This window comes from Nothobranchius furzeri, chromosome 12, assembly GCF_043380555.1.
Source record: "Nothobranchius furzeri strain GRZ-AD chromosome 12, NfurGRZ-RIMD1, whole genome shotgun sequence".
Taxonomy (NCBI): Eukaryota; Metazoa; Chordata; class Actinopteri; order Cyprinodontiformes; family Nothobranchiidae; genus Nothobranchius; species Nothobranchius furzeri.
In genome coordinates this window covers 60,007,220-60,023,270 of record NC_091752.1, presented here as the reverse complement: position 1 = coordinate 60,023,270, position 16,051 = coordinate 60,007,220, and the positions used below count along the sequence as shown (strand labels likewise).

The 16,051-nt window shown below is 42.1% G+C and overlaps 1 protein-coding gene across 4 annotated transcripts in view; it reads right to left on the bottom strand.

Moving 5' to 3' along the window:
- The window catches only part of si:dkey-191g9.5 (rap1 GTPase-GDP dissociation stimulator 1), a 59,491-nt gene that overhangs the window by 40,612 nt on the left and 2,828 nt on the right, over positions 1 to 16,051 (bottom strand). For 3 of the 4 annotated variants that reach the window (XM_015945530.3, XM_054750619.2, XM_054750620.2), the window contains exons 2-5: positions 14,257 to 14,361; positions 8,412 to 8,534; positions 2,621 to 2,746; positions 2,330 to 2,458 (exon numbers count right to left, since the gene is read on the bottom strand). In XM_015945530.3, the coding sequence (XP_015801016.3) occupies positions 2,330 to 2,458; positions 2,621 to 2,746; positions 8,412 to 8,534; positions 14,257 to 14,361 (483 nt within the window). Of the gene's footprint in view, positions 1 to 2,329; positions 2,459 to 2,620; positions 2,747 to 6,102; positions 6,180 to 8,411; positions 8,535 to 14,256; positions 14,362 to 16,051 lie in introns of those variants that run through there. The other variant, XM_070542770.1, reaches the window with a different exon arrangement.

Below are 16,051 nucleotides of genomic sequence, written 5' to 3'. Positions count from 1 at the left end.
AGTTCCAACCCCTTTTCCACAGAGTGGCTGGCATCTCTCTTTTAGAGATAGGGTGTGAAGCTTGGTTATCCGGGAAGGGCTCGGCGTATACCCGCTGCTCCTCCACATCAAGAGGAGCCAGCTGAGGTGGCTCAGGCATCTAGTTAGAATGCCTCCTGGATGCCTCCCTGGTGAGGTTTTCAGGGCACGTCCGACCACGAGAAGACATAAGGGAAGACCATCGACATATAAATATTGGACAATGGGTTTCCATAGACTCCAATAACAAGTTTTTGAAGAAAAATGGGAGATGGCCACCACCGCCATTTTGACCGTGTCACAGGTTCCGTCAAGCCCAGACAATTGCACAAAAGGGAGGAGAGGTGGAGCTGAGGGTGGGGCTGTAAGGCTGGGATCAACTGACGACACCCGGTCGAACTAGCTACAAGCTAACCTGAAGCTAACCCAAAGCTAACGTGGAGGTGGGAGCTAAGCTAATGGAGGTAGCAACCTAGCTACAACCAGAGTTAACTGTGCACTACACCAGAGCTTCTGAGTCAGAGATACGCCGGGCTGACCGCTGGGTAAAACCGGGTGGAACACAGAGGTCTCCCGAGAGCTCCACAAGCCGGCAGCCGCACAGCAGACAAGCGCCGCTGCGATCTGAGATGCGCAGAGCTGCCGCTGGGGAGAACCGGGTGGAAAACATCGGTTTCCATCCCAGAGCTCCAAAAGCCGGCAGCCCGCGCAGCAGACAGGAGCTGCGAACAGAGAGAGATGCGCCGAGCTGCGGAGAGGGGAGAACGGGTGGAAAACATCGGTCTTCCGAGAGCTCCACAAGCCGATAGTCGGAACCCAGCTCCACCAACATGTTATATTTCAACCCATTTTCTAAAGTGCAGCATTATGTTAAATGCACTGGGTTTTACCCTATGACATTTAAATGTCATGGTTAAACAGTACATGTTAAAATCTAAGCTCAGCTCGGCAGTGACCTAAAATACATAAATATAATTTTACTTACCGAAAAAAAGGAAGTGGACGCTCTATTGGTGCAATTAATGCCACAGCAAGTCATTTTGTCCAACAATTGCACTAAAACTATCCCAAAAAGAATGCACAAACACAGAGACTCAAAATCCCGGAACAGTTTCCAGGCCAGACCGAGGCTTTACTGAGGCCTTTCCACGGAGCTAGCTCTGTGGTCACGTGGGTCTGATGCTCATTAATTATACAGAATTTTAGGCTTTTAATACACATAGAAGAGTGAGAAAAAATTCACCCCCCTGAGAGTTGTCATGAGTGTAAACTAGATCATTTAAACAAAAAACATGTTTTGGTACCAGGCTGTAAACAAGTTTATTTCAGCTGTGAAATTGGTATTTTTAACATGGGAGTCAATGAGGATTTGCTCGCTTCTGACACCAGCCCCCAGCGGATGAGGGTGGAACTGCAATTTTTGTCACTTCCGCGTTTGCTTCAATTTTTCACCCGCATTGTGGGGGCTTGGCGAAGACCCAGGACACGCTGGATAGACAATGTCTCACTGCTATCCAGGGAATGACTTAGGATTCCCCCAGAAGAGCTGGCCACAATAGCTGGGGAGAGGAAAGTCTGGGTCTTAGACTACTGTCCCTGCGACCCGACCCTGGATAAGCGGCCGAAAATGGATGGATGGATGGAAAAATACATATATTTTAGTCAACTAAATTAAGACTAGTATTTAAACAAATTGGATGATTAAATCATGGCTAAAATTAAATTGAATTTTAGTCCAAAGACTGAAACTAAATTAAATTAAATTTCTAGTCAAAATTATCACTGGTGTGGATTGGGGGTGAACCAATGCCATATTTGCAGTTTTCTTCTTTGATTCCATGCCCACCCAACAAACATAGCGCTGTGATTGGCAAGACACAAAACTGATAGAGCCCAAGGCTCCAGACCTGCTGAAGCTACGATGCAGCATGGGTAGACTGACCTGCAGAGCTAAATATTTTTGATAATGCTTTGGTCTTTATTTCAAGTCTATGCTTTCTCCACTTTTTTGCTTCATTCCAGAACCTTTGATGTGTTTAAGAAATCAGCCAATCCACGATGATTTAGCAAACACTCCAGCAGACTACAAGACAATCTAGTAAGTTTTCAAATTCGTGTGAAGCTGAGAAGAAAAATGTAAATAGCTGAAGCTAAACATCAAGAATGGATCAACCTGCATAGAGGCTGATACAGACTTAGTAAATAATTATTTGCTTTTTGTTCAAGTGATCCACTAACAACAAGTTTAAATGTTCAAACTGTGGCAGATTAATGAATATTACTAAAATAAACGGCAGTAGAATATAATCACCCATGTCTGCCAGGTTACAGAGGGCCAGCAGGCACACGTTGACCAGTGGGTCATTGTTGGGGTATTCCTTCATTATGGATACCAGTCTGGGGATGACACCACTCTGTACTAACTGGTCCTGCTGGTATGCTGGAATGAAAAGAGAAAAGATGGAGTTTGCGAGTAAAACTGTGGATTAAAACATGCTTTAGAATTGTTTTTATACCAAAACTGAAATCTGCATTATAAACATTTTCAAGTTTTGTAGTGAGTGATCAAAATATAACCATTCACTGACCTATGTATACTCACTGTTATCAAAGCAGATGCGTCCAATTGCCCGGCCAGTGTTCAGCAACATTTCCTGGTTGTTGCTGTTCAGATGTGGAACCAGAACCTTCACCAGGCCTGCTTCAATGCACTGCTCTCTTACTGCCCCTACAGCACAAGACAGGAAGAAACATGGAAACAATCTGTAAATGATGCTCTGTGAATGTCATGGATTTTATCAACATGTTTATCAATAACCCATTTCCTATAGCGAAGAGAGAAGGAGACAATGAAAAACAAGTCAACAGTTATAACTGTGGCATGATGCACGAGGCAAAATGCCCCGAACATCTGTTCACAGTTTATTGAGAGAGAGAGAGAGAGAGAGAGAGAGAGAGAGAGAGAGAGAGAGAGAGAGAGAGAGAGAGAGAGAGAGAGAGAGAGAGAGAGCGAGCGAGAGCGAGAGAGAGAGAGAGAGAGAGAGAGAGAGAGAGAGAGAGAGAGAGAGAGAATGTGAGTGTGTGTGTGTGTGGCTTCTGTGGGTGTGTCTGAATAAGAGGCATAGAGCAATACATTTACATTAAGTTGGTTGAGTCAATGATCAAGAATTAATAAACAAATTTTTCCATAACAGTGAAGAACCACCTTCCTTTTAGTTTTCTAAACTATTGTCTTTTTAACTAAATGAGTCAAGTAAACTGACCTTTTAATTTTGTCATCATTAAATAAACTGCATCAAAGTCCTCACCCACAGCCACTCATCACAAAAATTCACAGTTAAGGGACCTGCCACATGTAGTTAGGATCTGTCTCTTTACAATTTATTCTTCCATAAATGTTATTGCAGCACAAACAGAAGCATTCACCCACATGTCTTACATCAAAATGACCAACGTGATCAGGGAGGCAGGCTATTACTGTTCTTAACAATCAATTTCTAGGTGCCATTATTGCAAATTTAAATGTGTTTTGGCTACTAACTCTTAAACCACAAGTCACCCACTCATAAATGATATATTTTATTGTTCCTTGGATGATTTAGCATCACTTTTTTTTACTGGCCACGCCCAATTTGATCTAACTAGATTTTTTTTTTGCCATGATGTGAAAATGGCAAAACATACTTTTTAAAATCTCGTCTACATTATACACTGTAGCGTCCAGAAATGGCCAGTTTTTCATCTACAGTTTGACCTCTTCAGTATCCAGTCATATGGAGACATAAGTCTTAACTGGAACCTTTAATCTGCAAGAAAGATACTGTTGCTTTACCAAGGTCCTTCTCAAGTTTCCTCTTATCTTTATCTGCTTTGCTTCATAGAACAAGAAGAATGAACTTTTATAATAATGAATGGTTATAATAACGAATACTGGATGATGCAATGAAATTCGTAAATAATCATATGGTTGAATGAACAATAATGGCTGGAGAATAATAATGTTTTGATTAATCTGTGCTTAAATTACTGAAATTGAAATGCACAGTATTATGTTATGATCAGTAAAGTTTGATTTAAAAATTGAATCTCTATCTACTGACAGCTCACACACACACTCACACACATGAAGATGACAAGGTTAAAGTAATCTCATGACACATTGCTTTCTGATCCACAAATCAGAGCTCCTGTATCTGGACAAGCTGTGGTTCCTGAGGTTGTTGGCAAAACCCCCTTAACGTGTCAAATTCTGATTTGTCATTAAGTCAAAATATGGCAATTATTAAAACAGAACTCACTTCCTCGTGAGTCAGCTGAGACAACTCTGGACTGGCCACCGGAGGAAAACTCTTCTCCCATCGCATCTTTGACAAGCTGTCAAAACCTGTTGCCCACTACAGCTGATAACGCAAACGGTTCCTTCAGAACAAAGCGGACACAGCTCTGACTCCTTAAGAATCCTTCCATAGACGCAAACATTACCTGTTGCGACCTGGAGACAACTCGAAGACCGGTCTAGTGGTGCCGCAGTTTCTCCTACGGACCTCGGTGCCTTGGAGTCCACGGACTTCGACACATTTTGGTTCTACCTCGGGGTCTCAGAAAAAAAGGGTACGTAGGCACGACAGATTGCGTCTGATGCTGTTTTATTAGAAATCAACTTTCTAGTTTAATGCAGACCAAATTCAATCCCACTCAGAACTCAGTTTCTTCAGATACGAGGGTTCTGATAACATCACATTCACACATCATCACTTCTGGTCAAACATTCAAAGATCAATTAGGTTGATACTCTATATGGAATCGTGACATATTTTTGATCATAATTAAAACCCAAAATACATCTGTAGTCTAATTCTACAACAGCAAATCTGTGTGAACCTTGGTAGATATGATCTATACAGCAAACCAGCAAAATCTGATTTTTAAAAAATCCTAAAAAAGTTCGAAAAATTGTGCGAATAATTAAGAATATGTTTAAAAGGAGAAACAAAAATAAAATGTAAGGAAAGGGAGAGAAAATGAATAGGAAAGAGGGAAATCAATGATCCCGGGCAAACGGAATAAGAACAGAATAAGGAGATGGTGGTGATGAAGGTCACAGAGGATAAGGGTCGGCCGCCCGAAGCCTCCACCTAAGCTTTTCTGTCACGCCGATAGAATCACTCCGAATAAACGCCACCTGCACCAGCTGACGCAAAACTCCTTCAGAGTTAAGTTAAGACACAAGCTCAACACCTGTGTACCAGCGGCAACTCTTGGACCAAAGAGTCGGTGCCACTCGGGTCTTCCCTACCGGACCGAGTACCCAGAGGCTCCGCCACAATGAAAACTTGAAGATGGACACACAACACAGTTTAATCTTTAATGGTTAAATAAGATTTTTGTTTTAGTTACTCTTTGACGTTTATTTATTAGTTGTGTTATTGTTAATTCTTATTTCTTGTTATTCCTTACTTAATAACAAAATTGCAAATGCTAATATTACTATAAAGCAAGTGGAAATGAGCAGTTTTATGGAAAATGTCAAATTTTTAAAAGTTATTGTGTTCGACTACTGTTCATGAAATATCGTTATTCTATTCTTATTACTTGAGTCCACAAAACAACATATCTTCTTACGTTCGTAATCCTGTTTGTCTCATGCTTCAGCAGTTCGTTGCAGTCAGTGTTATTAACTGAAAAATATGAAATAATTGTCTTCACGATCACATTTTCTTTAATATCATTGGTCTCTCCATTTTTGCTTCCATTTCTGATGCATGTTCGTGTTGATACAGCAACGTATTGTACAAATGAATCCCAAATAAAACTAATAATGTAAAAAGCATATAATCTATTTCAAACTGTGGGGAATATTTTTTAGAACATAGAATCAAACAAACTGAAATAAACCCGTCTACAGCTCATCAAGCTTGTCTAAACCCTCCTGCTCACAATCAACAAGCTGCACACAATTAGATCATTAAAGGTTATCTAGCTTAAACTGGCAACTTAAAAAAAACATTATGTTGCTCATATCGGTACGAAGCGGTTAGCTAACGCTTCACAATGCAAAACAATGACGACAATTCATCAACTTACTGGAGAAAATCCTTCCGAAACACCGAAAATGAACTACGGTCAATGCAGCAGTGGGGGCTGTTTGGAACTATTCGAAGCTACGTGAACCATGTGACTTCCGCATTCCATTCTTTCCATAGAAATCTATTGGAGTGTCGCAACTCTCTCTTTCTACAGCTCTGATTCAAACTAAATAAGAGGAGATGTTCAGGAAGTTTGGAAGCCGGTGCTCATCATGTGTTAAACAACCCGCATCCCATCTCATCTCATCTACATTAACGTGCTTTTTCACAGATAGTTGCCCAGATTATTTAACTGAGGATGTTTTTCTACTCAACATCAGCCTCCTTAAACTCAAACCAGGTGTGATTAACCAATGTTACCCTGTCTTCTTTACGAGCAGGTCTCCATCCACCTGCTGCAGAAACAGCTGCTGCGTTCACAGAAACAGGGATCTGTGCAGCAAAACCGAAATTAATCTGCGTGTTTCCAGTACAGACTGGATTATGTTTGTCAAATGATTTGTGCAATAATCAGATTTTTATTTTACTTCCACAAAATGCAAGTTCTGGTTTAGAAATTACTGAAACGGGGACGGCTTGCGATCAAATTTAAAAGCCGGCGCTTGTTAATTAGGCCGTCATTTTTTAACTCAGGTACTCTAAATGATGACGGGGAGGCTTGCTAGCTGTTGCACACATGAACAGTGGGGATTATTTTATTCCAACAATCTGAACGGCTGTGTACATGCACATCAATCGGAATGAGGATCGGACAAAACCACCTCTCTCAATCGGAATATTCCAATTGACATGTTTACATGCAGAATTTTTTATCTGATTGGGCCTTCAATCTGATTAAATGTGTGAATGTAAACGTGGCTACTGTGACTCTGGCCGGTGATGGGCTAGGGGGCGGAGTCACTGGTTGCTCCGGAGTTTTTTGCTTTCTGTTTCAGTGCCTGCAGCCATTTCCTGGTTCAGAGTCTGACAAAAGCTGAGCAAAATGTCCACCACCACAACCTGTTTCCAGCTGTGTTTATGTGGAGCATACAAGTTACCTTGCACTGTTTACTGATCCCCCCTTTTCTCTGCTAAGTGTGAAAGAAACCTTTGTGGAAAATGTTATTGTTCTTCTCCGTGTAAATCCAAACAAAGTTAACCTGAGGATATAAAATGTGGATTTCCGCTACACTATTCTATTCTACACATAGCTCATCGCCATTAGTGTGTGAATGTGTGTGTGAATGATATGCTGTTGTGTAAAGCACATTGGAGTCATCTCACTCTGAAAGTTGTTATACAAGTGCAGGTCATTTATCATTATCTTTTATTTTGAAAATCATTGAAGGTGGACGTGGCATGTAGGAAGCATGTGTGTTTCAAACATTTGTCCAAGAATGTCTCCAAGACTCTGCAACCTTCTAATGTAAACCTATGCAGCAGCTGTCACGCCTCTTTTAACATTTCTTCAGTAATAATTATAATTATTATATGGAAACTATGACATAAATTCTCAAAATTAAATTTAGAACAGTGTAACTGTCATTGTCAGTAAACTTCATCTGAGGCTGGAATGTATGACAGAGTTTTGGATCCTGCAGGCACCATAAAGAGGCTCTACAGGTTTATTTTCATAAGTAAAGAAAATAAATTCAGTTAAACTAATGAACCACAGCATTTGTTTCAATCTAAAGGCACTTGCACACCAGCGTCGGCTCCACTTCCCCTGGACCGGGTTGGGAGTTTTCTCATTTCTCGTTCTTTTCAGCCCTCTTCCCGAGGCAGTCTGCCTGGAGCTGAACCGTTCCAACATACTCACTGCTGACTGATTGGCCGGCTACCATTAGGGGGAGGCTCCGATTGGCGGATAGAATAAGCCGTGTGCATTCATGCATGTACGACTCATCATTCTAGATGCTGAGGAGTTAACAAGCCTCTGACTGTAATTGTTTTACTGTCTGTCACTGCTGTGAGGAGGCGCGCACACACACTAGCATGCACACACACACGCACGCACGCACGCACACACACACACACACACACACACACACACACACACACACACAGCAAATCAGAGTCAGAAAGTCTCCAAAAGGCTTTTGTTTAATAATGGAGACACCACTAACTTCTCCGCGCTCTTTTGCAACACCCACGTGCTCAGAGATGCGCTCATGACATCACTGATATCTATTTTTGTGCTCAATCACATCCGCATTAATAAGGCAGTGTTGAACAAATGTGGCCAGCATGGGGTGAGTGGAGTGGAGTGGATCCGATGCTAGTGAGCAAGTGGCATAACTTGTACAAACTGTCACAGTCAGAGTTTACCTTCCCGTGCCATCTCTGCCACCACCAGAGCCACCTGGCAGCTCAAACTGCTTTTGTTCTGTAGGGACTGGACCAGAATGGGCAGAATCCCACTCCTGGCTATCTCCATAGCTGCATCTTTCCCTGGGAACACACAAATCCATAAGGTGCAGAACACAGGTTAGGCTGAACTCCCTGGTGTTAGTTTAAAAGTATGTTTACTGCCAGCAGCATAATAATAAAATAATAAAAGATAAATAACAAAAATAACAAAAGTGGATGAAAGTAGGCTGGCCCAAGGGTCAGGGCCAGATTAACACTTTGTTGTACCCTGGGCAACAATATTCAAGGGCCCCATCATCATGACCCAAGGATCACCATAATATGGTCACATACAGAATATAGTACTGTAATATGCAGTAAATATACTCAATACTTGAATTCCTGACATCATGTAACCCGCTCAGGGTAAACTTTGACCCACCTTGTGTGGACTGACCAGTGAGGAGAGGGTCTTAACTTGAGGCCCTCTCTTCATTGGTCAGTCTGCATGAGACTGACTCTCAACTGATGTTCAAAGTCGTAGGCAGCGAAGCGTCTCTGTGCAGCGCAAAAGCCCGGGTGGACAGTTTGTTTAATATAGAGCGACCATATTTCCATTTCCAAACAAGAGGACAGGGGATCTGTGCCTATGACATCACACTATGGCAACGCCACATAAACCACGTTGGGCTCCCATTTTTTTTTGAAAGAACTACATTAATATCAGCTTCTGCCAATAAAAGGGCTCTGAAACAATTCATATGTAAATATTTTGCGTATTTATTGCAAAATCTCATTTTTCTGCTTTAGTGCTGCAGCAAGGTTTTATTAATAATAAATTATTATACCTTTTGTTTTGCTACAGCATCGGAAAGCTTCCTGTGCACAGATTATTAAGGATGCTTGTTTCAGCTGTGAGATTAGACGATAGGATCAATGAAAAAATTAGTTGTCCCACACTCCATGGAAACTTTCAGAGAATCCACAAATAGTGGCTTTCAAATGATTTTGTTACTTTTTGTAAGTTTAGAAAAGAAGCAGATGAGACAGCATGTCTGATAATTTAGTTTTTCATCTGATAATATTAGAACATGTCAGTAAAGTCTGAGGGGCCTTTATAAACACCGTATAACTAATACTGCTGGACAGGGTATGAATTAAGGTTGGTTTATGCTTGACGCGTCCGCGAGGTCCGCATGGCTCCGCGCGGAAAAGTTGCGTCATTTTGCGTAATTTTAACTACCACGCCCCTCCACCGCATCTCCGCACGGCCCAAGATTTCTGCAACGCGCACCTCGGAAATTTTCTAACCACGCGGACGGACGGACGCGGAAAAACATGGCGGACCGGCAAACACTAGTATGGCAGAGGTTCGTAAATACAGACATTTGTATGATTCAGCTCTCAGAGATCACCGGGATCAACATGTTGTTAATAATTCTTGGAGAGAAATAGCTCGCACTGTCGGAAAAGACGAGAACGCTGTTAAAAATGCTGAAATGCCATGTTTTAAACAGTAATTTCTACTTCTACTATGGTGTAGTGTTGGATGCATGCCGTAGAGCTCCATGCTGCCCCGTTCAGTTTGGGAGAATATTGGCTCACTGCAGAGACGAGCCGCACGAACCATAAACGCTGCGAGTTGTGAAGCGCGTTCCATCCGCGAGCCGCATCACCGCGCGGAAAATGAATGCGTCAAGCATAAACCAAGCTGAATTACACAGAGGCTTCTGGGGAGCCCAGTTATGTGGGGGGGGGGGGGGGGCATTTTGCCTTGGCCCCCAAAATGTCTTGAAACGGCCCTGGCTGTGTGACTGAGTGTTGAAGGTGACCTGAACTGTATCAGATGTATAAATATTACATGTGTATAGCTTGTTGCTTTATACAGGTAAAAACGTGTAGTGAAGATAAATCTACCTACATTTTACTTTTTGTTTTGTTTTCTTGTTTTTATTTAACTATTTTCCTGTCCTGTCCGTCTCTCATCTTCCTGCATCTCCTCTTAATTCTCCAGAAAATCTGCTGCCTGGATTCTTACTTTTTCACCTCATCAGTTACTTTTGAGCAGATCAAAGGGATCTCCTGACCACAAAGCGGAGAGCGCATTTCGATGCTGCGTCAGTGAGGTGAAACCACCACAGCACAGGTGATGAGCAGTGGCAGAGTGCTTCAGGCGCAAATAAGACAGAAAGTAGAGAACATGTGCGGACATGAACGATCGTGTGCTAATTATAGTTTTTTGGTTGCGCCACTTTGAGAATGGACCATGTGCTGGAAGCAGCAGCCTGGAGCGCTGCGCAACAACGCGCTGTGCCGCTCTCTGTGCTCTCTGCTCAAAAGAGTCCATAAATGATGTAATATAGGTAGAAAACTTTTTTCCAGCTCCCCTGGATGTGTAGGATATACAGCTCCCCCATAATTCGATCCCTGCTCCTGGATACAATAACCCCCAGTCCGAACGCCCCGGACAGAGAGTGAAAAGTGGACGTGTCCGGGGAAAATGGGACATACGGTCACCATAGTCCTCATAAAGCGGGAAATTATAGATACAGTATTTTGCTCGTGCCCTTGCTGCCATGGGCCCTTTAGAGTTTGTGGGCCCTGGGCAATTGCCCAGTTGCCCATATGGTTAATCCGGCCATGCCAAGGGTGTAGCAAGCTTATCAAAAGTGTTGAGTTGTTGAGACATGTGTGTGTGTGGGGGGGGGGGGGGGGGGATCTGGATGGAGGAGATGTGGAATGGAGGTAATTTAGTACACACAGTAAATATTAGTTAACTTGTCATGTTTTAATTGTTTGGAGAATAAATTCTTACTTGTATAAACCTGAATCTGTCAAAGTGTTTACAATCCCTGGATAAACAAGAATCCGAGAATCCTCAGGTTAAACATACAAAGACCAAGCAGGTTGATATTCTATATTTATTTGGAGGAGTAATACAGCTTATTGGTCATAAGTAGAGGTAATATATTGAGCTCTTAAAGCACTCAATTTACCGAATCCTACATATTGGCATGCCAGCCAGATTTTATTAAAATTGTCCACTTCGTTTCGGTTCTGATTCATTAATTCTTCAAAAAAACTATTATTTTCTGTCTGGGTGGAAGACAAGGGTGATCTCATTATTGGCCACCGGGGACGCTGTCCCTATCTATTTCACAAACGGGAGACTCCCGTCCCCGCCACCCGGGGTGCTGACTCACCCCTTGCCATTTCAGTCTGTGCTCATGGGAAGCTACAGCAAAACTGCAAGAGAGTAACTGGCTGTTGATTTTGAAAGGTAAATGCATTTATGTGTGTGATTTTGCCACGTCCTTTGAGTGACTCTGTCACATTTTATGTGTGAGTCTGTCACCTTTGTTTATGCTTGTTGTGGACTCAGATCAGAGAAGGTTCGACGTTAGCACCAGAGCTAAACAGCTTTAACCGAGGTCTGATCAACCGTGGTTAGTCTGACGCGATACCGGACATTATCCAAAGTCCATACCAGAGAGATATACTGTTTTGGTTGTCGTCCAGACGTTTGTCTGAAGCCTGTGACAAAAGTCGACACGTCACTGGACGTGTCATATACTGAGCTCTTAAAGCACTCAATTAACCAAATCCTACACCAGTGAGGCATGGTGGATGGCTGCTTATACTGAGCCAGGATCCTCTGGAGGTTTCTTCCTGTTAAAAAGGAGTTTTCCTCTCCACTGTCACTATATGCTTGTTTAGTATGAGGATTGCCAATTTGCTGGGTTCCTTATATAGGGAAACTATAATTTGATTGGCTTAATGAACTGACCTGTATTGGATTGTTTACTGTGTGAAGTGCCTTGACACGACTTTTGTCGTGATTTGGCGCGATTTAAATAAACTTGAATTGAATGGAATTGAATTGAAGTACTTGATTGAAAAAGAGAACTGAGGAAATATGTTACTATATATGTAGGAGCATTGAACACCCAACCACTGGCAAAGACCAGCAGAAAACTTCTATTTTCTAGGAAAATAAAAAGAAAGTTGCCAGACATTAGTGAAGCAAAATCAACGCAGGACAGAAAGGATAGGTGAAGATTCATGCAGTAAATGTAGGAGACATGGTTTTGGTTCAACAAGACCAGGAGGACAAATTTACAGATTAATTAAACACACCACGCAAAACTCTGAGATAAACTGGACAACAAGTTGTAGTTGAACCACCCGCAGGTACTTGTTATCACCAAAACGTGACCCTAGGGCTGTCGCGGTTGAGGAATTCCCCCTGCGGTGATTCAGGGTGGCAATTAATATTGCGGTGTGCGATATTATTGCAGCACTTTTTTTTATTGCAGTACTATCTAAACATAATGTTTACACATTTAAAAAAGGTTAAAAATTGCCGTGCCTTCTTTTATAACACTTTACTGAATGCAGATCAAAGGGCAGTAACAACACAGATCGCAGTAACGTTTGTTTCTCAGACAGTCGGAGTCCGACTGAACTTAAAAACAACAAAATTCAGGAGAAGGTTAAACTTTCAAATGCAAATTTGGCTGCAGCATCTAACAAATAAGAAACAAGTCCCCATTTTGTTTAGTTGTTTAAGATCAAGCATAAAAAATTACATGTACCGGGCGCGGGGCACTATCATTTCACTTTCACTTTCACACACACGAATGACGGTGATTTATAGCTCGGTCACGTCCTTGTTACCCACAAGGAAAACCAGCATGTTAACCATATACAGTTTGAGAGAGGATCTGAGAGGGGTGGCAACATTTACCCTCTCGGATGGTGCGCTCGTTGCACTAAAGTTTGGTTTATGCTTGACGCGTCCACGAGGTCCGCACGGAAAAGTACTTGCGTGCGACTGGCGAGCAAAGGGAATCTCTCCCGGTTGTTGCTCCACCATGTCAGGGGGGTTTCTTTAGGGTGGATGCATTCCTCCTGCAGGTAGCGAGTGAGCTCCAGTTCGGCTCAAACTCTCTTCGGGACGGTTGCAGAAGCAGTGCTTGTCCGGGACTTCAGCAGGTCTCCGAGCGTTTATTATTATTTTTTTGCCGCTGGTGGCAGCTCTTTCCCGGCCAAGGACTCTGGCTGCGCAGCAGCTGACGTACTGAAAACCAAAGCGCTCCCAAAGGAGCGAAGTAACGTTTCGTTTTGATACCAGTGCAGCCATCCTTCTCTACATGCATCATTGAGTTGAACCAAGTTCAGTAATCGCGGTGGCCCATGATGCAACGCGGTGGGCTTCTTCATATTGCGATATTTCATTTTTGCGGTTACCGTGACAGCCCTACCTGACCCGTGAAGAAATACTGTATGTGACAAATGAAACTTCAAGGGGACTCTGTGAACAGGAAAATATACCTGACAGATAGGAAAGTGAGACATACAAAAATATAGTTCCTTACACGTTAACATCACAATAGTGGGCTCAAAACTCACGTCCTTGTTTTCTACCTCAGTCTGGTTCTTCACGCAGATGAATTAATAATTAATCTTTTTGAAAAAGCTGTTCACACAGCAACTTTTTCCTAATCTTATTGAAAATATAGTTTAGGGATAAAAGCTGCAGTTGGGTATGAGTGTGGACTGAACGGGTGGCAACAATTGGAAAATGCCGGTAATATGAGGGTAATAGCTCGCCGCATCATATTGAAATAAAAATAACTTATGAACTAAGTCTTTTTTAGAACTGTGAACGTAGTTCAGTAATTCTACTATGAACTATGAGATGAACAAGTTTGTTTTAAAATGTATGAACTGAACTTTGAATTGGTTCATTTTAAAAATGAACACTCTCCATGCTGGTTAAAGTTAACACTAACCCTCTAGGAAAAAAACAGGTATGACTCACTCTTTTCAAGTAGTGCCGTCAGCACCGTGTCCAGATTAGGCTTAAGCTCCTCCTCAGTCAGCTCAGTGCTCACAGTGATGGCCTTTAGCGCCTCACTGAGGGACTCTGCACAAACACACAAATAAACACCATCAATAAGGAGTAGCGTTTAACGTTTTTATTTAAAGGAGAAATAACAAGAAAATCCACTTTCTTAGCCCTTAAGTACAACAATACAAAAGCTGTACATTTTAAGTCACTAGGTGTGCCAAAAATATTGAATTAGTTACTTAAGGTGGTATTTAGAAGTTTTTAGAACAAAGTTTTGGTCATAATTTTCAACCTGTTAAGTTTTCTCAATTTTCCATTTTGTTTAGTTCTCTATTCTGTCAAGATAATAATAATAATAATAATAATAATAATAATAATAATAATAATAATAATAATAATAATAATAATAATAATGCATTGAACTTATATAGCGCTTTTCTGGACACCCAAAGACGCTTTTCACACACTCTCACATTCACACACTGCTAGTGATGGTAAGCTACTTGTAGCCACAGCCGCCCTGGGGGGGGTCTGACAGAGGCGAGGCTGCCATTTGGCGCCGTCGGCCCCTCTGACCACCACTAACACAGGCAAGTTGGGTGAAGTGTCTTGCCCAAGGACACAGGATACAGCAGGATACCCCTGGCGGGAGCTAGAATTGAACCCATGACCCTCCGATCATGAGGCAACCCGCTCTACCACCTGCTCTACCACTACTGCTGCCCCAAGATAACTGCCAAATATGGTCATTGACATCCATCTCAACACAGAGCCAATGAGCCATTTTGTTCTTCTCGCTAAGATTTGTGTAGTCCATTTAGAAGAATACAGAATGTCTGGTTATTTGTGCCACACAGAACTCAAAACTGTCCCTCACTTTAAGGATGGGTGGTGTGGCAGTAGTTCCAATTTTCAGGCTAAAATTGCAGTTCCATCCTCATCCACTGGGGGCTGGCAGCAGAACTGAGGAAATCCTCAATGACTCCTATGTAAAACGGCTCATTTCACAGCAGAAATAAACATGTTTACAGCCTGCTGTTTATCCACATTCTGAATCACTTAATTTCCACTTCCTATTCCATAGATTCTCATATTGTTCCACCTGGACCGTGATTCTAAGTTGTCCAGCTTATCCATTATTATCTCATTCTCTCACTAGCTGTTGTGGTACTGTGTGAGCTTCAAAGCTCAGTGATTCTATTTCCTCAGCGCACGTCAAGGCAACATCACTTTTTTCATTTTGTTTGTTCATTTGAGCCATTATCTTGTCAAACTTCTTATGAATGTCATCTTTGGGTTGTGCTACCTTGTCCTGAAGTTCAGTGGTTATTTCATCCTTGAATGTTTCTAGTCCCGTTCTTATTTCACTTTGCAGGGCTTTTATTTGTTCGCTTATTGCCAGGCTGTTCCAGGCTGTTCCAGGCTTCCTTCGAGGTTAGCCATGTTGGCTTCGGGCATTATCGTGGTCTGCTCGGATGTCTTTGTCTCTTTAGTTTGGGAGTTCTGGGTTTCTTTACTTCTTCCTGTTAGAGTCTCTCTTTGCTTAATGTTTCATAAGGTTTTAAGTTCATTCCTTGGATTTAGTCAGAGAAAATCCCATTGGTGCGTCTGAGCTATATTTTAAACGTGCACGTCGCTCTGTCGCCAAACCGGAATGATAAATGACCCGCACTTGTATAGCGCCTCTCCGAGTAAGGACTCCAAAGCGCTTTACACTACAGTGTATCACTCATCCATTCACACACTCATTCACACACTGATGGTG